The sequence below is a fragment of the Hermetia illucens genome, chromosome 3 (assembly GCF_905115235.1).
Source record: "Hermetia illucens chromosome 3, iHerIll2.2.curated.20191125, whole genome shotgun sequence".
NCBI lineage: Eukaryota > Metazoa > Arthropoda > Insecta > Diptera > Stratiomyidae > Hermetia > Hermetia illucens.
In genome coordinates, this window is record NC_051851.1 from 156,546,829 (window position 1) to 156,569,493 (window position 22,665).

Genomic DNA, 22,665 nt, shown 5'->3' on the forward strand with positions numbered 1-22,665 from the left:
AAGAAAAGAGGCCACCTTTGTAAAAGAAATTGAAAAATTTTAAGATATTGGCAGTTTATTTAACCTTAAAGTATTAAGCTCAGAACCTCGGAAAATGTCGGACCTCTGGTTAGGAGAAGATCGCGAGAGAGGAAGAGAAAGAGAGAATTCTGGAAGAACGTGTTCCTCTTATTCTCATATTATTACCGTTGGAAATAGTACAGAGTTCCACTTAACTGCTATAATAGGGAAAGTCCCGAATCGATTTCTTCCTGTCTACAAGATGGTGCGACGTGAAAATTAGATATGCTAGAAGGGCGCACCGTCAACGGCAAATAGCGGTCTGAGTTCGAGTTTCTACTCTCGGCACGACAATGGAAGCAATATTGGAGAAGCCACATACCTGCGCAATGTCGCCGTTGATTCCTAGCAATGTGCTTCAGTTCACCTCACGATTTTTCTCCACTACTCTACGCCACGTAGTTCTAGGGTGAAATATCTGTCGGAAATCCACCGATAATGAACTTTATTGCATGGCATAGCCCTTAATGGTGTCGTTTTTCCCGATGTGTGACCTACCCACTGCCACTTCCGCCTTTCCATTAACACCTCTACAGACATCTAGGCGGCACTGCTTCAGGCCAGAGTACCCGGATGACATAGCGGTGACGTGAGTTTATGAAAGCTGGCAGCTTCCAAGTAACGTTTCATGTACTACTCTCATTTAACAGTAAAGAGAAAACATTGGTACGGAACAGCCTGAACTTAATGTTAAGCAAGATTCCACTTTTCCTTTAATCAAGGGACCTAAGTTCTCTCCACACTGTTTCGAAAGGTAGGCACAAAAGTCCTGCAAGTTAGCGTGTATCGACTTCAACAACGTTAAAAGATAGACTGTTAATCCCCCCTCAACAATGTCAAGGACATGCTAGCTTCTTTCTGGAAAATTGGCACCCACTTTAGTTTGGATGCGAAGAGTGATTTCTTTAAATGACTTAAGGAACCTTTCTGGGTAACTGTTTTCAATACGAAAACTTTCCAATCGCCTAGTGGTCATACATATATAATATCAAAATCACGTGCACCAATCATCTCTTCCAGCAATTGAACCACAAAATAAACACAGCTTGAATGATTCGCATAAACTGGAGAGATCAAACATAGTCGAGATAAGATTATTACGAACAGAATCGCGCTGACCAGGGGAATTCACCAATCAGTCGCAAACGCTCTCTCAAAGATGTTAGCGTTTCAGTTCAGTAGAAGCAGCTTGGCCAAGTTCCAGCCCCTTAACCGACTCTTTTCGCAGAAGCCCGTAACTCAGGACAAGCAAACTAAACCCTATCGAAACCTCCAAAGTCCTACAAGGACAGCAAACTGCACACCAGAGGCTTTCCCCACAAAATGTGATGTGGCCATTATCGGTGGCGGTGGGATGGGATCATCCACAGCTTACTTTCTCAAAAAGAAAGCCGGACGCGATCTAAATGTTGTAGTAGTGGAGCGAGATAATGCGGTAAGATTAGTGGAGATAGTCACACGCTTTCGTTAAAGTGATAACGACTGAGTTTTCTCAACAGTACAGTAAAGCGTCGACACCGCTATCAGCCGGATGCTTGCGGCAACAGTTCACCGTCCAGGAAAATGTACTGATGTCCCGCTTTGGGGCTCAATTCCTGCACTCATTCAAGTCGGAGATCGGTGACGAAGTTGATCCTAATTTCAAAACTTATGGAAATCTGTACTTAGTGAATGAGAAAAATGCAGAGAAACTTGCGCAAGGAGTAGCACTCCAAAGCCAGCTTGGGGTAAAGAGTGAGCTCTTAACCAATGACCAGTTGAAGAAAAAATTTCCATGGATCAATACAGATGGAATCGGCTTAGGTAAAGATTTGATTGGCTTTTAAATTGTTCTCGTTAATTATGGACTATTTTGAAGCTGCTTTCGGTTGCGTGGATGAAGGATGGTTTGACCCCTGGGCGCTCCTTACTGGCCTCCGAAAAAAGGCACAAGCCCTAGGAGCAGTCTATATTGATGGCGAAGTGGTAGATTTTGAATTCAAATCGAAAGGAGGAGCAGAATATGATGCGGTAGACAAAATCGTTGTCAGGACAGCCCAAAATGAGCAGAAAACGATTCAGTTCGACAAGTGCGTGCTATCTGCAGGCGCCTTTTCAGGCGAACTAGCGAAGAAGGCGAGAATAGGGACTGGGACTGGACTCTTGAGCACCCCATTGCCGGTTGAGCCAAGGTAATTACAGTGTTTCCTTCCACTAATAAACTAAATTTATCTCTCCCCAGAAAGCGATACATCTACGTTATAAATTCCCAAGGCGAAAACGCCCCACCGCCAACAGCTCCTCTAGTCCTTGATACGTCTCAACTGTACTTCCGCCGCGAAGGTGCAAACTTCATCACTAGTCGTTCACCATCGAGCGACCAAGAACCTCCTATCGACAATCTCGATGTCGACCTGGATTATTTCGAAACTAATATTTGGCCATACTTGGCTCATCGAATTCCTGCCTTTGAATCCTTAAAGGTAGTTGGGTCTTGGGCGGGATATTACGATTATAACACATTTGACCAGAATGGAGTCATCGGGAAGCATCCGGCATACGATAATTTCTATATAGCGGCAGGATTCAGTGGACATGGGATACAGAAGGTTCCGGCGGTTGGACGAGGAATGGCTGAGTTGATTGTGGACGGTGGATTCAAAAACATCGACTTGAGCCTGTTCCGCTTCGAACGATTGATCGAGAAGCGACCGGTCAAGGAGATGGCAATCGCCTAAAACTGTTCAAATGATGTAGATGGGCAAAAATGATTATTCTACAAATTAATAAATATGTTTCATGTTAAGCAACCTTAATTCCTACTAGTATCATTGTAATGGACAGAATATCGAGGGAGGTGAAGAGTTTGTATATCGTGGAAGGGTTATTTCTGCCGGCGTCATCAAATTTAATCTCGCTCAAAGTATGAACCGCCCTTCTTTGTTTCTCCCAAAATTTAAGAACACAACTATCTCAACACTAACATCAAGTTAAAACCGTTCCGCGTTCATGTTTTCTCTGTACTGCTGGAAAGTGCTCACCAATGTTACTGGGAAGCTCCAGGCTTTTTTGAATTCATACAGGGTGCAGCCCGGGAACTTATTTGAATTGCGCGCCACACATCGACCATTAATCTTTCAAAAATGGACGTGTGCATATTCAACAGGGCGCATCCTAACGCGTTTGTACAGTTTGTTTAGTAACGACCATGCAGTGAACAAAAGAAGAACGTGTGTTCCGCCGTGGCGACCTACTTTTCTAACAACCGTTCGATAACTCAGCGTGCATTTAGAAAAAAATTAAAATCGCGCTTGCATGTCCTGTTCCTGATCGGAAATGGATTGCTCAATGGGTGGAGGCGTTTATGGATACTCGCAGTGTGTGTAAAAAAAGCCAACACCCTCAAAAAACACCAGGACTCCAAATAACGTCGAGAAGGTACGGAAGTTGCCCTTAGAATTTCTAATCGCACAGTAAGACAAACCCTTGATGAAGACCTAAAATTGCATCCATACAAACTGGCGGTGGTGCCAATACACGCGATTTCGATTCATGAGAAGGGCTTGTGAAGCCTTTGTCGAACACTTGCCTCATGACGCACTTGCATTCTTCAGCGATGAGGCACCATTTTCATCTGTCAGGATGCATTAATGTACAAAACATGCGATTATTGGAGTGGCACGAACTCCCGAGAATTTTACGAGCAGGCTCTGCATGCAAAATGTGTGACTGTTTGGTGTGCATTATCTAGAGGTGGCATTATTGGACCCTAGTTTTTTGAATTGCAGTTAAAATGGCATTTCCAATAAGTACTCTTTCATGATCTTTTCAAATAAGGAAGTCTCCACACCGCACCTATATTTGTGTCATCAAAAAAGTCTGACCTGATGCAATAACAAATAAAAAACTTGGTCGGCGTACGGGCCAGATACCTCTAAACGTTTTGATTAGTTGATTAGGAAGCGGAAGTGACAGTAAAGAGGTGCGACAACTCCATTGCAGGCTTTGTCGTACAATGGAACCCACTGTCTCAAGATAGCCGATGAGTGGGTTGTCCTGAAGGTACGTAGAGCAAGACTGAGAACTGTGTCATGGAAGGAGTACAAGCTTTTTGGAAAATTGCGGGGAAAGCTGAAACACATATCCAGAAATCGGCAGCGGTGACGGGTGGGTGTGGTTAACGTGCTACGTCTTACATAAGAGTCTATGACAACCGAAATCCTACAGGCGTTTGGAACCCATCATCTCTGACCAGTTCCTTCACCAGTTCTAGATTCTGTTGTTCTGACTCCCGTCGCCCCTCCCCCAGTTCTATCCAAACGATTTGGACGGTTGTGGTACGGTTTCCACACTCTTATTAGTACCCCAGCAGGACGAGATTCTTTGAGGAGAGGCCAGCTACGGTTCCTGCTTGAGATGTTTGACGCCTTTTAGTAAAATGCCGCAGGGAAGATAGGGAAGTAAGGAGTCGATGAATACATCGGACCTCTGTGCGCCGAAGTTTGAGAAAGGTAGTCTGAGGTCGCTTCTGTATCTTCCTCTGAAGTAGAGAGAAACCATTCAAAAACGCGCCACGTTGGAACAAGCACTAAAAGAGCCTGTTTCATACGGCGAAGAGGCGGCTTCATATGAGGCCCTGTTTCCAGCGCGAAACTGATTTGGGCAGCGATAGTCACTGTTCCTTGACTCCTGAAGACGGGGTGATGGACATCGGGAGATCTACTGTCTTAACGTGCGTTGGTTGCAGATGTCATTAAAAAAGACACACAGTTACCCGTTCGAGCCAATGCCAAACCTACGAATTACCATGTGCGTACCCGTGTAAGATTGCTTTAAATTTAGAAATATGAGAATAACATGCTTAAACGCTGAAATTGACTTGATATCCTGAACGAGGCAACTTAAGCCTTCTACAAACGATGATGGGCTGGAACCCTTTTAGTCCGATAAAACGAGGAATTCGCCTAGTTCTCAGAACGACGTTGCGGAAAGCAATAGGATTATCAATAAATGTGATTTTCAGTCGATGATCTTTATCATAACAGAATCTCTCAGGACACTACGATTGTATTGACACGCCTTGAACGGTTGGCATGGTTGATATCTTTTCAGATGTCTGACAAAACCTACTTGGGTAAGCGTTCTCGTGCAAGAGCTAAGCTATGAAAGGGACCAAAAACTAACTTACGTAAAAGCGGCATAACATGATCAGTCTGACATCCCTTTGACTGATAACGTAAACGCAATAATTGATGGACTGATAGCCAATCTATGAACAAAATGACTCAAATTTTCAAATAAAATCTTCCAATCTGATGCAGTAGGGCTGACTCTTGGTGGATTGAGACTAGCGACAGACACTGATCATGTAAGGGCGCTCTAAGGCAGCATATAGGGAAGGGGTAACGTTTCCAGTTAAGTTTTCAAAATATAATAGAGCGTCCGTCAATATCTAGATACCGGAACGCCAGCTTTGAATTAGGCACAGGATATCATAGTGATGTTACTTGCCTGAGCGTATTACTGAGCGAATTACTTAGTTACTTGCCTGAGCTTCCTCGTTGTTTCCTCCCTCCACATCCTTGAAGGTAATTTGGTGCTGCAGGATCTAGTCGACGACGAGCCTATCTGGAACTTACTTGATGGTCGGTGAACATCATAAGTACCGTAGATATTTCCCACTGTCCAACAGTTTTCCAAATGATCCTAGGGAACGCCAGTTCCGAAGGGAATGCTTCTGCTCAAGGGCGGCGCCGATAGAAGTATTGGATGCCTCCGTTTTCATATTTGCAGAGATGATAGCTGATTGCACATTCGATCATCGTGCAGTGGGCTAGCCCGGTCCATCTGTCTCAGACGCACATGACAAATCACCGATGACTACAGGCGTCTGAATGCTTGCACGACTCCGGATAATTAGCCACTGCCTATCATTGAAGGCTAGCTAGAGGTTGTGAAAGTTCAAACCATCGGAGATTTTCCAAAGCTAGAGATTGTCGCCGAGCTCGCAAGATCTCTTTATTTCTACCCTCGCTGCATTCAGAGGGCTGTTAGCATATTATCACAACTGAACGATCTTCTCAAGTGGCTACTCCTCTCCTCTAGCCTAGTGTTGACGCTAAAACAGAAGCTGCATTTCGGAGTAGCAAGATATCACTCGCCGGCGCAAGTATAGCTTCATTCTTGTCGCCGAAAGCCACTCAGGTTCTAAAAAGTGACACAACGAACATCGTCATCGGCACCTATATCGAACGACGTTTTCCCCATGGTACCTGATTTCATCTGCGTTTCTTCTCTAGAAAACTGTCGCTACAGCACCTACAATCGAGAGTTGCTTACTGTTTTCGCTGCCATGAAGCGCTTTAAATGCTTTCTGGAAAGCCGCTTTGCCACAATTTTCACCATTGATCTACGCCACGCAACAACGTTCCGACAAAACTGAACTACATCTTGCAGCACCAGGTAGCTTTCAAGTTCGCAAATAGTAGATAGATATCAGCGGCACCGAATAGCCCAGTTAGCGCTGTGGTACACCGTTTTGATCCCACAAACCCTTGAGATCATGACTGCTGCAGTAAGAGGAAGAGGATAGAGTCTAGCCGGCTCAAATCTTCCGAGCCAGCCCATATCAATCACGAAGGATCGCAGCTCTCTCACCCTGCAGCTAGAGATCTCTCCGAAGTCATCAAAGAATGGTTTATGTAATGTCCATAGCCTGACTATAACTAGAACTGAGCAGTCGCAAAGAATGTGCCTCCTCTCCGAACCTCGGCAATGCGAATTGTAGAGTATGCCGAGTCTGGCCGCATGGCCTCTTTAGACGAATATCTTGTGCAGGCCGCCGTAATCTTGTAAGCGTTTGCCCGAGTCTGACAGAAGAGTTCTCGCGATCGGGTCTTGTCGATTCCATACTTTACAGTCGCCAGCAAAATAGACACTGTGCCCACCCACCCACCACTGTCAAAAGCAGAGTCCATCTGGCTAATCCGTCAACCAGCTGATCCTCCCTTATGTCCCTATGACCGGAAACCCAGGGAACAGCGACCTTGGGCCTGCCATCCAAACTGTTCAGCCCGTTCCTGCACCACCCCACCAGCCTAGAAGATGTTCCAGTTGCATACAAGACCTTAATAGCCGCTTCACTGTCAATAAGAATGGCTATGTTATGCTTGGAGCTCGCATCATGCCCAACCATCGACAGGCTTCCAGCATCGGGAGTACTTCCGTTTGGCATACACTGCCGAAACCAGGGAGACAATGCGGCAGACAGGAATGCCCAGATTTCACGAGGTACTTCGTCTAGGATGTTACTATGGCCGTAAGTTTTCGCTGCCCAGCATCCGGACTCACGTAGTCTAAGGGCACTGCACGTTACAACGTATTTAATGTGAAGGTCTGGGGGAAGGACGGATAGGGGTACATTGAGATTATCTGCCGGGAAGGACTACAGGGCCCCAATAGCACCTGCATTCGCAGTTCTTTGAATCCTATTAGACTTCGTTCTATTGTACTTTTTCCTCAAAGCCATTGCAATAGAGCCGTACGTTTGGATGGGATGCACCACAACTGTGTACATCCAGAGAAACATCCTCTGCAGGAGACCCCATTTCTTTCCAAAGGTTCTCATGCAGACAGAGAGGGTTATAAAGGCCTTCTTAACCCTCAGTTCTATGTTCAATCTCCAGTTTAGCTTTGGATCCAGGATTACGTCCAGATACTCTACATTGGAAAAAAGAGCCAATCTAAGTTCATTCAGCCGGGGTAGGTCGAATTCAGCTACCCTTGCCTAGGTGGAGAATAGTATCAGTTCCATTTTGGTTGGGTTTATGCCGAGTCTACATCTTGGGGCCTCCAGGCATACCTTCCACAGATCCGACTAGATTATCCTAATTCTTAGCATGGATATTATCCGATGCGTAAGATATCCCTCCAATTCAATACTGGTCAAGGCTTCCTTGTTGGCGTTAGTACTAACATTATTAAATGCTCCCTCTATTCCAAGAAGGCAGCTAGAGTATAATGCTTATACTGCAGTGACCATTCAGCCGTGTCAATTGCCTCGTAAAGATCGGTTTCTGTGGATTTGCCTTTGAGGTATGAATTCTTGAACTTAGAGCAAGGCGTTCTCTTCATAATCGTTCTTAAGTGAATGCCCAGGATGCGTTCCAGGGTCTACAACACGAAAGAGGTGAGGCCAATTGGGCGAAAGTCCTTGACGGACTCATGGGTGTGTTTGCTCGCTTATAGTATGAAAGGTAGGAAAACCTCGACAAACCACGGTACAAGCCATTCTTACTGCTTCAGTAGCATGACTGGCATTATACCCTCTAACCCCGAATATTTATATGCGGAGAAGCTGTTTATAGCTCAGCCGATTTTATCCTCGGTAATTGCCGATTTGATAGTCTTGCACGGCTGGGACGGCTGGATACCCTCCAAGCGAACCTCTGACTCACAGTCCTCCTCGCTGAGGCGAAAGTGCATCTGAACTAGCAGTTCCAGGGTTTCACCAGAAATTCCGTCCAGCAGCCTACCGACTTTTTAGAAAAGTACAGTCTCCTACATATGTTCTTGTACAGAATCTTACTGAGCCTTGCAAATCCGCTAGTGCTTTCAATGTTCCGAAAATAGTCCAACCAGGACCGCTTCTTGGCAGTCTACATGGGAGACTTATACTTCTTCAAGCATTCCTTGCATGGCTACTCATATTTATGCCTGTGGTAGATGTTGAAGACCTCCCTGATCAGCTTCCTGAGGCTAAACAGAACTTCATTCTACGACGATGGCAGTGTCTTCTTGCTGTATTGAGCAGAGCACCAGAATTTAAAAGAGGCCATCGAATGCCTTTTCTAGAGCCCCGACCTTTGACTCCAGTTAGTCTGTCGTGCTAATTTGCGCACCAGAAAGTTTGTTCTTGATAACTTCACCAAACTTCCTCCAGTCGATCCTCTTTGAGTCTCTGAAAAGTTTCGTTCATTTCCAAGCTGACCCAAAGTGTATGCCTTCCACTGGCGTCATAGTCTATCGACAGATTGGCCTTCCTTGTTGCTATGGTGGTCGTCACATGTTGCAGTTCTTCTGGCCGAGCTGATCGGTCGTGAGCCTTGTAATTTGAGAAAATATTCACGTTCTCTGCCCCCGCCTGCTCCAGTTTGAAGACGACAAAAGCGTACAGACCCTACCTCAAGAGGATAGGAGGATAGATCTGTTCTGATCAGCGTCTTCTGTACTGTGGAATAAAATATAATATTTGCTTTGAAGCCCTTTGATGTTTCGGTCGCCTCCGATAAAGGCTCCTTTACTAGTGCGATTTCGATGTCTTCCTCTAGGAGAAAAACAAGCAGTTTAGCCGAGATACACTTCGAGTGCTGCAGATTCATCTGCGTTACCCTCAACATGATCTGCTTGAATAGAGGGTTCGTCAGTCCCCATCAGACTCTCGATCCTTATCTCCTCCAACAGTCCGTTGACGGCGTCGACCGTGCCTGGAGGCAAATTCGAACCCGTGCGGCACTACGTACAAAGTTGTAATGAACTGCATTTGTGGACAAAAATCACCCAAAGTGACGTGCCCGTGACTCTTGTTCAAAATAATTGCAATCCTTTTCCTCCAACAAGAACAAAGTGGACCTCAGCCAATGGTTCAACAGGACGTTTTCATAATCCCCGGGGTGACCGAGGAGGAATTACCAGAGATTTATAGACGAATTGGGAATAATAAGGCTCGGGGATTGGATAGAATTTCGGACAAAGCCCTAAAGTTGGCTGCTAAAATCAAGCCCGCATGGTCCATATGCATATACAACAGCCTGCCCCGTTCATCCAAGTTAACGGGTGGTCTAGCGGAGCGTTATATGCATGATGAGTTTCGCAGAACATGGTCCAGTATCGATGCAATAGCAACGGTCGGCGACCTTGCTCGGGAGGCATTGGCCGCTGGTAAATACTTTGCGGTGGTGATGTCAGGAATAAATTTTAGCTCAACCAACTGGGGTTAGATTAAGGGCACCCTGGCTAAATTGATTATCCCTGGTTACTTAACTCTGATAATCGAGAATTACCCCGACGGAGGACGGTCCGAAGGAGTATGTTGTGATAGTAGGTGCTCCCCAAGGCTCCGCACAGGGGTCCTGCTGTGGGGCATAATGTATGAAGGAGAGCTCGGCCTTTGCGTGCCAAAGAAGGCAACATTGATTGGTTTTGAAGACGAACTGGCGGTGTTAGCTATTGCGAAACACCTCCAGGACGTGGAAGTGAATCCATTGTTGCCATCAAAGCATGGCTCCAAATGGTGAAACTGGACCTGACGGAAGATAAGACGGAGGCGGTCCTTATTCCCAATCGCAGGATAAACAATACTGTCAAAAACCGGACTGGTAATCACGAGTTCGTTTCTAAATCGATCATTATATACCGGGGGGTAATGATCGATGCCAAGTTGAGCTTGAAGGGCATCTAGATTATGCGCGCGAGAAGGCAGCAAAGGCTAGTTCATCTCTAGCAAGGATGATGCCCAATATTGGAGGACCAAAATCTAATCGCCGGCTGTTTATCGCAGGGGTTGTCAGATCCATCCTGCAATATGCGGCTTCTGTCTGAGCGTGTGCACTGGATAACCCAGTGAACCGGGAAAGGGTAAGTTCGGCATACCGTGAAGGTGTGCAATGCATATAGGACAGAATCCGGTGGAGCAGTGTGTGTCATTATGAGAATGATTCCATTGGATTTTCTAGCGAATGAAGCACACTGCCTTCACCGGAGGAGGGCGACTCCGGCCGAAGTGACTGCTTCCGGAAAACCATTAAGGCGGAGTTGTGCAGGAGATGGCAACAACGCTGAGATAAGGCCACAGAACTCATACACTGATCCCGCGTATTGAGAGATGAGTCGAGCGGAGGGATAATGAATTGAATTTCCACCTAACACAGTTCCTTATGGGACACGGTGAATACAGAAAGTACTTGCATCGCTTCAAATTAAATGAGCCCCCGGAATGTCCCGAATGAGTCGCTATACCCGATCACCCGGACATGTCCATGATTCCCGATTCAAAGAGGAAACTTAAACGATGCCCTCAATGCAGTTGTCGGACGCCACAATTTCGTGGAGGAGATCCTGTGGTCGGAAGGAAATTGGAGTGTGATATACACAACAGTAACTGCTATACAGGAAAAGTTGCAAGAACGCAATGGACGCATGACTTAGTTGTACTGGTGTAAACCAAAACCCTCCTCGCGAAGTAATACTTCACTGTGGTCCCGTGGAGATATGGGCGGAAAAGTGGGTGTGGTTTTAGTGGGTTAGAATCCCACATACTGCTGCAACCTGGCGCAGCAGCGTCTTTTTAAGATTTCCACCTCCACCCATAAAAAAGAAAAAAGGTGAGCAGTGCCGTCCGTAAATGTCACTATTTTGGCTACTTCACAGCAAGGTACACCATTGGTATGCATAAATACATTGGGTTGGCCCAAGACAGTGCCCTGTGGTACACCAGATGCAATTTTTTTCAGTTCAGAGTAGGTTCCTTCGTGTTTCACCCTGAATAAGCACTCTGATATACATATATGGTTTTAAAGTATCGAAAAATTCTTCTGGGAGGTCCCTATGCAGTGTATACAACAGACCTTAGTGCTACACCTCATCAAACGCCTGGGCGGCATCAAGAAAAATGGCTGAGCACACCTGCTTTTTTCCACTGCTTTTGTAATGCTGTGTCCCTGTTAGATTGTGGAATACTTTTTGGCTTGGCTGTAGTAGGAAGTAGCGATGTTGGTCGCTACGATTCGAATCTACTTAGCTCCTTCCCTGGTCTTTCAATGATCTTAGCATTTTATTTTTGTTTCACTGGCAACGTCGCCCTCCTAATCGATAAATATGATCAATGACATTTAAAAATGGCGGAACAATTCATTTTGGATCTAGGCCTTGAAGCGTATTATAGTACTTGATTGAAGATAGTGACTGCACACATTAGCAGCCAATCTAGTCAGCATTACGCTCGCCAGGGATTATTACCTTGATTTGAGCTAGGAATGCATTCACACATCAGTCGACTGATATCCGATATCCAGTCACGATACAAAAATCCGTTCAGCCAGCGAAATTTGAACTACGAGCTTCCATTGCGATAGTTTAGTGCTCTAACCACTGTGCCATCTGGACGCAGTAAAAGGAAAACTTGCATCAAAAATAGCTTTTCGGAAGTCGAAACGACTACACTCCCCTTAAATGGTTTATCAGATATTTTTGGGTACGCACCATGTGAAAATTTTCCGCACTCGCGGGGGTTGGCTATATTAATAGAATCATATCATAACAAACAATGATTTGCGTAAACTAGAGGTCAAACATATGCTAGATAAGGTGGATTGGACCAAACCCTCAATGAGCTGAGCCATTTGCCAATCAGTCGCAACCGAACGCTACCTCAAAGATGTTGATCTTTCCGTTAAGCAGATCCGGCTTAGCCAAATTCCGGCCTCTTCACCGACCTTTCTCACAGAAAATCATAAGTCAGGACAAGCAAACCAAACCCTATCGCAAGCCCAACAGTCCCGCCAGTCCAGTAAGTTGCACATCAGACACTTTCCCTACGAAATGCGATGTGGCGATTATCGGCGGCGGTGGGATGGGGTCTTCCACGGCTTACTTTCTCAAAAAGAAAGCCGGACGCGATCTGAATGTTGTTGTAGTGGAGCGAGACAGTGCGGTAAGATGAGTGGAGATAATCAAGAGATTTCGTCAAAGTGATAACGACTACATCTTCCCAACAGTACAAGAAAGCGTCGACACCGCTATCGGCGGGATGCTTGCGCCAGCAATTCACTGTCGAGGAAAATGTGTTGATGTCTCGGTTCGCGGCGGAATTCCTGCACTCATTCAGGTCAGAGATCGGTGACGAGGTTGATCCTAATTTCAAATCGTACGGAAACCTCTACATGGTGGATGAGAAGAATGCGGAGAGACTTGCACAGGGAGTAGCGCTTCAAAAGCAGCTCGGGGTTAAGAGTGATCTCCTATCGAATGATCAGTTGAAGGCAAAATTTCCGTGGATCAACCCGGTTGGGGTCGGTTTAGGTAAGAATTTGGTTGGCTTCAGAATTGTTCTCGTTAATTGAGGACTGTTCGGTTTAAAGCTTCTTACGGTTGCGTGGATGAAGGGTGGTTCGATCCCTGGGCACTGCTGACCGGACTGCGAAAGAAGGCGCAGGCACTGGGAGCCGTTTATGTTGATGCTGAAGTGATCGATTTTGAGTTCAAATCGAAAGACGGAGCGGAATATGATGCGGTAGACAAGATCGTTGTCAGGACAGCCAAAAACGAGCAAAGAACGATTGAGTTCGATAAGTGCTTACTGTCTGCAGGCGCTTTTTCCGGTGAACTAGCGAAAAAGGCGAGGATAGGAACGGGAACTGGACTTTTAAGTACGTCTTTGCCAGTCGAGCCAAAGTAATTGCAATGCTTTCTTCTATTAATAATTTTTGGCACAACTAAACTGACTTCTTTCCAGGAAGCGTTACATCTACGTTATAAACTCTCAAGGTCAAAACGGCCCGCCGTTAACAGGTCCCCAAGTCCGCGATACGTCGCAAGTCTACTTCCGTCCGGAGGGTCCAAACTTCATCACCAGCCGATCGCCACCGGATGACCGAGAGCCTTCTGTCGACAATCTTGACGTCGATTTGGACTTTTTCGATACTGATATTTGGCCGCACTTGGCATATCGCTTCCCCGCTTTTGAGTCCCTGAAGGTAGTTGGTTCGTGGGCGGGATATTACGATCAGAACACGTTCGACCAGAATGGAGTCATCGGGAAGCATCCGGCGTACGACAATTTCTACATCGCGGCAGGATTCAGTGGACACGGCATACAGAAGGTTCCGGCGGTTGGACGGGGCATGGCTGAGCTGATTGTAGACGGCCGTTTTAAGAGCATCGACCTCAGCATATTCGGCTTCGAACGACTGATCGAGCGGCGACCGGTGCAGGAGCTGGCAATCGCCTGAAACTGTTTAAGTGAAATTAAAGGACGAAAACGGTTATTCTACGAATTAGTAAATATATTTCATGTTAAGCAATTAAATCGACCGAATCAATTCGAAATAAACGAAAACTTGGAAAACCCTAACTCCCACAAGCGTTTAAAATCCGTCATCGTCGTCCTCAGCCATTTCTTTCGCCAGTTCCAAGTCCTGCTGTTCTCGTTCCCGTCGCTCCTCGGCGCTTTCCAAATCCTTTCCGTACGATTTCGGCGGATATCGCATCGCCTTCACGCTCTGGTTGTGCAAATCCAAACAGAACGAGATTCGTTGATGGAACGCCAGCTGCGGTTCCCGCGTGCTGTAGATATCTGTGCTCTCCTTGCTGCGCATGTAGCCTTGTCCTGGGTCGAGTGTCGCCTCGATAACGCCATCCCTGATGGCCTTGGCCACAATGAACTCTGCGTCCTCGGCCGAATCGAGGCCGAGCTTTTTGGCGATGTCTTGTGGCGAAATCCGCGAGTAGGAGAGCCCAATCGACCGGATGGCGGTCTTGATCACGTTGTGCCGCAAGCGGATGATGAGCGTGTAAGTGTGGTCCTGCTGGAACTTGGGTCCGAAGTTCTCGACCACCTCACCGAACCGCTGGAGGTTGCCTAGACGCACAGCCTGTGTGAGTTGAAAGTATGGCGCCAGGGACTTACGAAGGGCAGCTTGGCGGAATATCTGGCGCTCGGGGATGTTGCCCAGGAGGAGCTCGACTACGATGATTAGCTTCTGGACGGTCTGGCGGAAGCCAACTGCGGCGTGTTGAGGTGCCTTCCTTAAAGCTTGTACCAAGTGTTTATGCGCGACACTGTACTCCAGTTTCGCGGCCTTAATGCGGCCCAGGTAGTACAGGAATCGAGCCCATTCGTTGTTACTGGCTGACTCGGGGAACACTGACTTCTTGACCAGTTTGTCCGCCTGGTCGTACAGCGAATAGTGCAAGTAGTTCCGGAGCAAGCAGTTTATGATGACCGCCTGTCCCTCGAAATCATTCCTGAGCGTGGCTGTGCGCAGGCGAGCGTGCAAGAACTGTCGGATACTCTCCAAGTTGTTGGTGAGCTCGGCAATGCGCGAGTGATAGAAGTACGACTTGGCCGCGATCAGATCCAGAGTTCTCCGGTTCTGGCTCGTCATTTTCTTCATCAGCGCCTCTGAACATTGCATTGCTTTGGGCAGCAGCTTATCATCCAAAAGGCGTACGAGCGTGAGCAAGTGGAAATAGACATCGACCTCGGGCACTGGCGGCTTCGTGGCTGGTCTGCTCTTCAAACCCTCAGGCTCGTGAGCTCCTGGCGCTGGTGGGGGGATGTACGACACAATTGTATCTCGCTCGGCTCCCTGCGGATACAGATGAGTGGCCAAATGCTTGAGAACAATGGGATTTGTCTTGCGACGTGTGTTGGGCAGACCGCGCAAAACACGAAGAATGTACCTAAAAACAAAGCCAGTTTCCCATCAATTCTCGCTACCCCCAGGACAAAAGGTGACTACAAACCTCGGCTCCTTACTCGTCACAGCCTTCTCGATCTGCCTGCATTGCTCCCTGATCTCCTGGATCGTAAGCAAGTCAGCATCTTTCTTTGCCGTCTCTGCATCCTCGGCCGTGCCGGCATTGTCTGCATTTTCCATCTCAACATCTTGAATTGCCGTTTCTTGTTGGACAGTCATGATTTCCGTGTGACTTCACTAACTCTTTCTCAAATAATTTATCTAGTTTTTCACTCACAACGTTTTGGAAATTAAATTCGTGCAAAACTAGTCGCTGATTGGATTACTTTGAAGTTTTCACTCGGCCGTCAAAAACTGTCGAGTAATAAACATGGCCGAGGTTCGAATTGGGGTTGACAGATGGAATGTGCATTTCGAAAGGAAATGTGAGGTGAAATGTGACGTATTCATACGTTAAGTGTTTTATTTAACAAAATTAAAATAAAATAAAATTTAATCAAACAAACAGAGTTTCAATGCAAAGTAAAAGATATATTGAAAAGATGTTAAATAGTCGAATTGAGTCTTAATTCGTTGAGTTGATTTTCGTTTCGTTACTGTATTATTTTCCGTTCTTAAACATTTTTTTAATGGATAAATTATTTACTTTTCCGGATAAATAAAAATAGATAATGCATTCTAAAGAAAAAATTGCTGATAAATTCACTAATCTAACGAATATTGAGAAGTATTAATAATTTGAAGGGAATGTCCTGCTGAAAAAACGGTGATGGTTTCCATTTTTAATTTGAAGAAAAACAAGTTGTGTCATTTATGGGCCAACCAATTTGAAACTTCCGGGGTCACCAAGCTAGGTAAGCGGCTCATCAACCGTAATAATTGGCTTTGGAATGGCGATACTCAACTGAAGATCCATGAAAAGAAACGCTTCTATCACTAATTTCACGAGTAGAAAACGGTGGACAATTGGCAAAATTACAAAAAAACGAACTGGGAAACAAAGAAAGCGATCGCTGTAACCCGAGCGGTCCATTACAAAGATTTTTACGATACGACTTGTCAAAAACCGACACCAACGCACACATGATATCGAACACTTCTGTTATGTTAATCACAAGAATGGTACGTTGTTCAAAGGTGGTGGTCAAAGGGTAGTATAGGTTCCAAGGTACCCACGACGGAACATAAAACCCGCCTGCTGAACCAACACAATAGCACTACTACCAAACTCTATCTCCACTTCCACGTGGTGACCGCTGGTAGCTCGTTCTTAACGAAAAGCTGCAGACGGAGAAGGACGAAGGCAAGTCTCCCGCGCCTAAAAACGGGGCAAATTGTACCAACTGGTCCTCCAGGTTAGGGTTTGATAAGGTTGACAACCCTACATGGAAAACAACTTATTTCGAAGCCAGAACAGCACAACAAGAGCCTCGGACTGGTCGGATTTTACAACGGCGAACCCGGCAAAGACAAAGGAATAACGATTTGCGCATTTTCTCATGAAACTTGCGCTCCCTGTACAGAGATGCAGCTGCCAAGCAACTAGCCGATACCCTGTCTCAATATGGGACTGAAGTAACAACTTTACAGGAGATGCGTTGGACAGGGACCGGTTTTCTGGAGAAGAGTCGCTATACCATATATTATAGCGGCCATCCAGTGCTCGGAGTAGGTTTTTTAGTCAAGCAAAAAATGAAACCTACTGTTATCAGCTTTGAAAACATAAGCGAACGGCTATGCACTCTGCCCTTGCAAGGCAAATTTAGAAATATAAGCCCCATTAACGTTCACTAGTTCAGTGCGTGATTTGCGTGGAAAGCGGTTCACAAATATACGTGGGCCTCTCCAGATGGGACCACTTTCAACCAAATTGACCACGTGCTGATCGAGCGTCGCCACCTCTCAGCTTTGATGATCACTTATAAGAGGGAAATGGATGCCGCAATAACCGCAGTCACCAGAGATCCTGGAGATGAAGCATCACAATCACCTGGTGTGATGATGAATGTAAGCTAGCAACGGAACGGAAGAATGCTACATACCGAACCCCAGCGAGCAGAGAAGCGACTTCACAGACGGAAAAAGGAAGCCTGGGAGAACCAACAGGTCAGTGAACTCGAAAAGTACAGGGAGCAACCGCACCAGGCGCAGAAGTTTTACCAACAAGTCAGCAGGATGAAGCCTTATACACTTCGATGCTGATCCTGCCGAGACAAAGAGGGAAATCTGATTTCCGACAGAGTAGACATATTGGAGCGATGGGTTGAGTATTTTGATGAACTGCTCAATAACCAGAATATCGGCGAGCGGCCAGAGTAAAACTGTACACGACCATGAGAGAATTCGGTATCCCAACGAAATTGGAGGAATCCATCCACTTCAAGTCCACTGTTTTGTTTTACACAAAACCTTAAAAATCATTCGGGTTGATACGGTCGTAATTTAGGCATTAATTTTCATTTTGCTTTAAGTGGACCCCACAGTTCAATGATCAGGAGGGTACGCTAACCGTCGAGACACCAAGATGCACACAGCTAAATAAAGAGGAAGACTCGTAGTACCTTTAAATGCTGCTGTTCCGGGAAAAGGTACAGACGAAATCGCTGAAACTTGACAGATGGTCTTGGATATAAACCGAGTGGGAGCGCACTCGATGTTCTTGTAGAAGACGAAGTGGAAAGGTTTATCAGGAAATTCACGGGAGTTATGAAGCATATGCGATCTACTTCGAAAACGTCTGTAAAGGCGTAAAAACGGGCTGAAGGAGGTGGAGGAAGTCCTGGATTGCATTTTCTTTTACAGGCGAAAATGTGACATCAAAAGATACGCAAAAAGCCAAAGCAACCGCACTTTCCGCGGATAACACCGGTGTTAACTGGGGAAAAAGCGCGAGAAGGAAAAAAACTTGATCCAGGAAGTCTCCGGGGTCTAACAGGTGAAGGCAGAAAGGGACAGCAAGAAACAATGTGTAGTGTTGTTGGAATATAGTTTGTCTAAAGTTACCGCGGACACGAATGCTGCAGCAGCAAAAGAAAAGGTGGGAAAACGAACAGGACTAGATCGCATAGACGATCATGGGTATCATGTAAGGCGACTACACTTCCTAGCGAAGATAGCAGCTTGCAGCTGAGGCCCAAATTAAAATGACAACAACACCAATATCAGCAGCAGCAACATTAAACATGAGAGATTTCATTATAAATCCCTTAGCAAGGAACGAGAAGTTACGACGGGCACTTACTGAAAAAGTAGAAAGACCCACTGTCCCAACAGTAAAGGCGACTGGAAGTGAAAAACGGAGTGACACCGTAAAAACTAAGAGCCATGGCGGTCGAAAAGGAAAGACGCCATCGAATTCGAACCCCTGCGTGGCTCCCCTTTGTCGGAAAAAAAGGGTGACGTCCTCCCCACTCAGGCGGAAATGCAAGTCATCTCTCCGGAGAGGATGGACCTTATCCGAAAGACAAGGGTAGAGGAAGAGAGGCTGCTCAAGAAGTGCGGGGTGGTTCTACGGAAAATGTAGGCTGCTACCATCGTCGAGGCACACACCTCCATGGATGTCAAAAATGGCATAATGGAGATGGAAGAGCTGCTGACCTTATTGCACCCCAGCGAAACTCCTGGAAGGCAACCGAAGAGGAACTGATTAAAAAACTAGTGCAACCACTAGCTGCACAAAGGGGGAACAAATAATCGACAAAAGGAAGCGAGGGGAAAAGAGCGTGTAAGAAGGATTCCGCGAGGTGGCAAGTAAGAGGACTAAGCATCATCGAAAAAGGAGAAAACTCAGCAACAACAACTTAAGTTGAATAGAGACAGCAGTGGCTGCAGCAAAGTCGAGGTCAACTACAACGGCAATATCAGAGCGAAAGAAAAAGAGAAGGCAAACCACGATTAGAGGCCATTCTCATTAAGACAAACGAAGAGAGATCTTTCTCGGAAGTTCTTCCAGAAGTCGGCATCAACGCCAAACCAGAAGACACTGGGGTAGCTTTCTATTCTTTCCGGTGGACTCAAACCGCCGATATATTTGTTGAGCTTGGGTCGCAGATTGATAAGGAGAGTACATTCTGCGAGACAGTCCAGGGCATTCTAGGACCGAAAGCAGTGGTTTCCAGCCTAGAACACTCTTGCAATAAGGGTTGGATTGTCTCTCTAATATAGAGGAGGTGGAGGAGGCGATAAAAAGGGATTACCCAGATGTGAGCAATCTTAAGGTGCGAGTAACGTCTGTCAACTCCAGAGGACCAAAAATGGGTATGAAAAGGCAGCGAGCCAACTTCTCTATCGTGAGAAAATAAAGATCGGGTGGATATTTGCAGAATAAGACGAAGGGTAATTTCAGTTCCGCTGTTTGAATTCCCTGGGCGCAAGATGCAGGAGTATGCATGGGGCAGGACAGAAGCACTTTGTGTTACAAATTTAGCGAACCCGGACACAAAGCATAGACTTTTGAGTCGGCAAAGTGCTGTGTCCTTTACAAGGACCGCGATCTGAAGAAAGAAGATGTGGCTCATGTTCCCGATTCTGGGGATCTTCTTTGAAGATCTCGCAACATAAAATGAAAAGCTAAGTGCCATGATCCACATCCTGCGAGAAAACATGCATAGGGGCGTAATTGCTTATGAGCTATATGCTTCAACCAGATTCTTGTGGTACACCAATTTTATTACCCTAAATACCAGTAGCACTACGACATTCTGGAACTCTGGTTGAGAGGGCATTATACCTGACGTAACTTTGGATGGAAGGTACTGGAATATTTCACCGCCAGTGATCATAAGTACATTTCCTTCAAAGCGACCCTCGAAGATAGAAGAAATCGTGCAGGCACTTTTTCTTGTCCACCGCATCGGAACTGGCTGAGGCACACAGTTGCCACTCTCGGGGAGTGTTGTTCCCTGTGACCCTCGATTTAAAAACGCCTTCAATATTGCGCGGTGGTGCGACCTGCTTGAAGCACTGGAAAATCATTTCCATACTCCTGGCTATTGGGGCAATGGAACTATTTAAAGGCCGTGTCCCACTCTACGAGCCTCGGGAAGGCGACTTCGGGGGCAGATCTACCTTTGGAACGCCTTATACGATAGTCTTCTGCGACTCGAGATGCCTGATGCATCGGATGTGGTCGGCTGCTGCGCGGATGATGTTGCGACACTGAGAATGGTGGCGAGTAAGCAGATGAACGGTTGAGCATGGATTCTGCTTAGCTCTGGAGAAAACTGAAGTCGTTGTGCTGGCCAAGAAGAGGGTTCAGACAGTTCAGGTTGGTGAAACTATGGTCTTGTCGAAGCCGGCTGTGAAGTACCTGGGCATCATGATAGACACGAAGATGAACTTCTTTGAGCAGGTTAGTAACACCGCAGATAAGGCTGCGGCTGGAATGTTTGCGATTTGTTGCCTGATGTCCAATGTCGTCGTGGTCCATTATCCAACCTTCTTTACGGTCCCGAAATATGGGCTGACTCCCTCAGTAAGGAGATGTTCCTTAAGAGCCTAGCAAAAGTATAAAGACGAGGGGCTGTCGAGTTGTGTCTGCTTATCGTACCGTCTCGGAGCTAGCTGCAATGTTGATCGCAAGGGTTATTCTGGTCCCTCTCCATGCTGTCGGGCGGAGGTTTATATTTCTCAGAAAATGCGAGGGATATAAAGTAACTGGCGCTTGTGAAGAAGGAGCCTGTACTCTCTGGTCATGGTAGCTATCATGAGTAATAGAACCGAGGGGTAGATGGACTGCGCATCTCATAAAAGACGTGCGGCCGTGGTTCAATCAAAACCTGGTGGATGATGTCTTCCACAACTTTTGCAGAAGGGTGGTGTCTAATACCTATGTCGCATTTAAGGGGCGGCGAAACTCCATGCATTGAACATATAGTGCAAGAAGCTCAGCCAACAATAAGAGTGTAACCACAACCATCATTAAACCCCCACAAGAGTACCAACCATAAACAACCGGACAAAAGCCTCATTCTCTAGGAATTCACCTGGCTCACAAGTTCTAAGAAGGCCGTTCCGGCTGCCATGGTAGCAGATAACTTCCGGTTAGGCTTTTTGGTAAGATCCAGAATACTTCAGATAAGTCCCTTCCAGATTTGGATTTGGTCGCCCTCTTCGAATAGCTGGGGGCGGCCGTTACACATATCCGCAGGAAAATTAAACGCTTGAAGTTAAAAATTTCAGTTACAGCAGTGAGTAGATCCCAAACGAATGATTATACCAATGCAGCTCGGAAATTTAACGGCGAGCATAGATGAAAAAAGGTTAGTCTTCGATATAAATAAAAGATTTCCCGATAGAAGTGAGACGCCTAAGACAGTTCAGAGAATAAATGTACCAACAGAGCAACACAATAATGTAAAACAAGTCGGAATACCGGAAGCTCGTGCTTCGGGTATAAAGGTTTTGTGTTCATCTTATCTAAGAAATTTCAACGCATATTTTTCTACCCGTATACAGCTACAAAATTACGAGACATACGTACATATTACAGCCGTAGATGTTACGCTCACCCTAAACAAATAAACTGCCTATTTTCGAATACTGTACACATATAGGCACGTATATAAATTGATCGTACCCATATTTCCGATTTACTTCTTATATCTATCTGAATTAGATTAGAACTACCCGCAAAGTCCATTAGCACGCATATACTATATACCTACATCTACACATGTCTCGTTGGAATAATTGATATTCATATACAAATGACTAAAAAACTAAAACAAAATAATCCTTTTCCACCCAATTCATACGAACTTACTTCGTTGTGGTATTGACGAGTTAATATGTGATGATGACGTCATGCAGGTTGAAGAGGGCACGAAATTCACGAAAAATTGTAAAGTTTTACCCCCTATAACTTTGTTAATAATAGTTTGATTTTCTTCAAACTTGACCAAATTGTGTCTTATGTTCTTCGTTATACGCATACTAAATTTTGTACTTCTGGGATGAACATAAGGGGGGTGCCGGGTAAATCTCTAAAATGTGGAAATATACTATTATTAACTTTATTTGTACAGATATCGGAACCGGATATATTTTGAGGCCTAGATTTCGTAGAGATGCACTACTGAGATTTTTTGCAGATTTTTCGGCTGGATAGGTTCTGAGAACGAGACCTGTTACACTTTTTGGGGGTCATATT

At 45.8% G+C, this 22,665-nt stretch overlaps 3 protein-coding genes across 3 annotated transcripts; 2 read left to right on the forward strand and 1 right to left on the reverse strand.

The window, feature by feature from the left end:
• The first annotated feature begins 1,181 nt into the window (after positions 1 to 1,181).
• Positions 1,182 to 2,855, forward strand: LOC119652870 (FAD-dependent oxidoreductase domain-containing protein 1-like). The gene is made up of 4 exons (XM_038057229.1): positions 1,182 to 1,495; positions 1,560 to 1,863; positions 1,919 to 2,231; positions 2,282 to 2,855. The coding sequence occupies exons 1-4, from the start codon at positions 1,220 to 1,222 to the stop codon at positions 2,775 to 2,777; spliced, it is 1,389 nt and encodes a 462-aa protein (XP_037913157.1). The 5' UTR covers positions 1,182 to 1,219; the 3' UTR covers positions 2,778 to 2,855.
• Positions 2,856 to 12,457: 9,602 nt separating this feature from the next.
• On the forward strand, positions 12,458 to 14,168 carry LOC119651212 (FAD-dependent oxidoreductase domain-containing protein 1-like). The gene is made up of 4 exons (XM_038054663.1): positions 12,458 to 12,748; positions 12,813 to 13,116; positions 13,176 to 13,488; positions 13,550 to 14,168. The coding sequence occupies exons 1-4, from the start codon at positions 12,473 to 12,475 to the stop codon at positions 14,043 to 14,045; spliced, it is 1,389 nt and encodes a 462-aa protein (XP_037910591.1). The 5' UTR covers positions 12,458 to 12,472; the 3' UTR covers positions 14,046 to 14,168.
• LOC119651211 (probable 26S proteasome non-ATPase regulatory subunit 3) lies at positions 14,079 to 15,892 on the reverse strand. The gene is made up of 2 exons (XM_038054662.1): positions 15,562 to 15,892; positions 14,079 to 15,498 (listed from the first exon to the last, which is right to left on the reverse strand). Exons 1-2 carry the CDS (start codon positions 15,732 to 15,734, stop codon positions 14,181 to 14,183), a joined length of 1,491 nt encoding a protein of 496 aa, XP_037910590.1. The 5' UTR covers positions 15,735 to 15,892; the 3' UTR covers positions 14,079 to 14,180.
• Between the last annotated feature and the right edge of the window lie 6,773 nt (positions 15,893 to 22,665).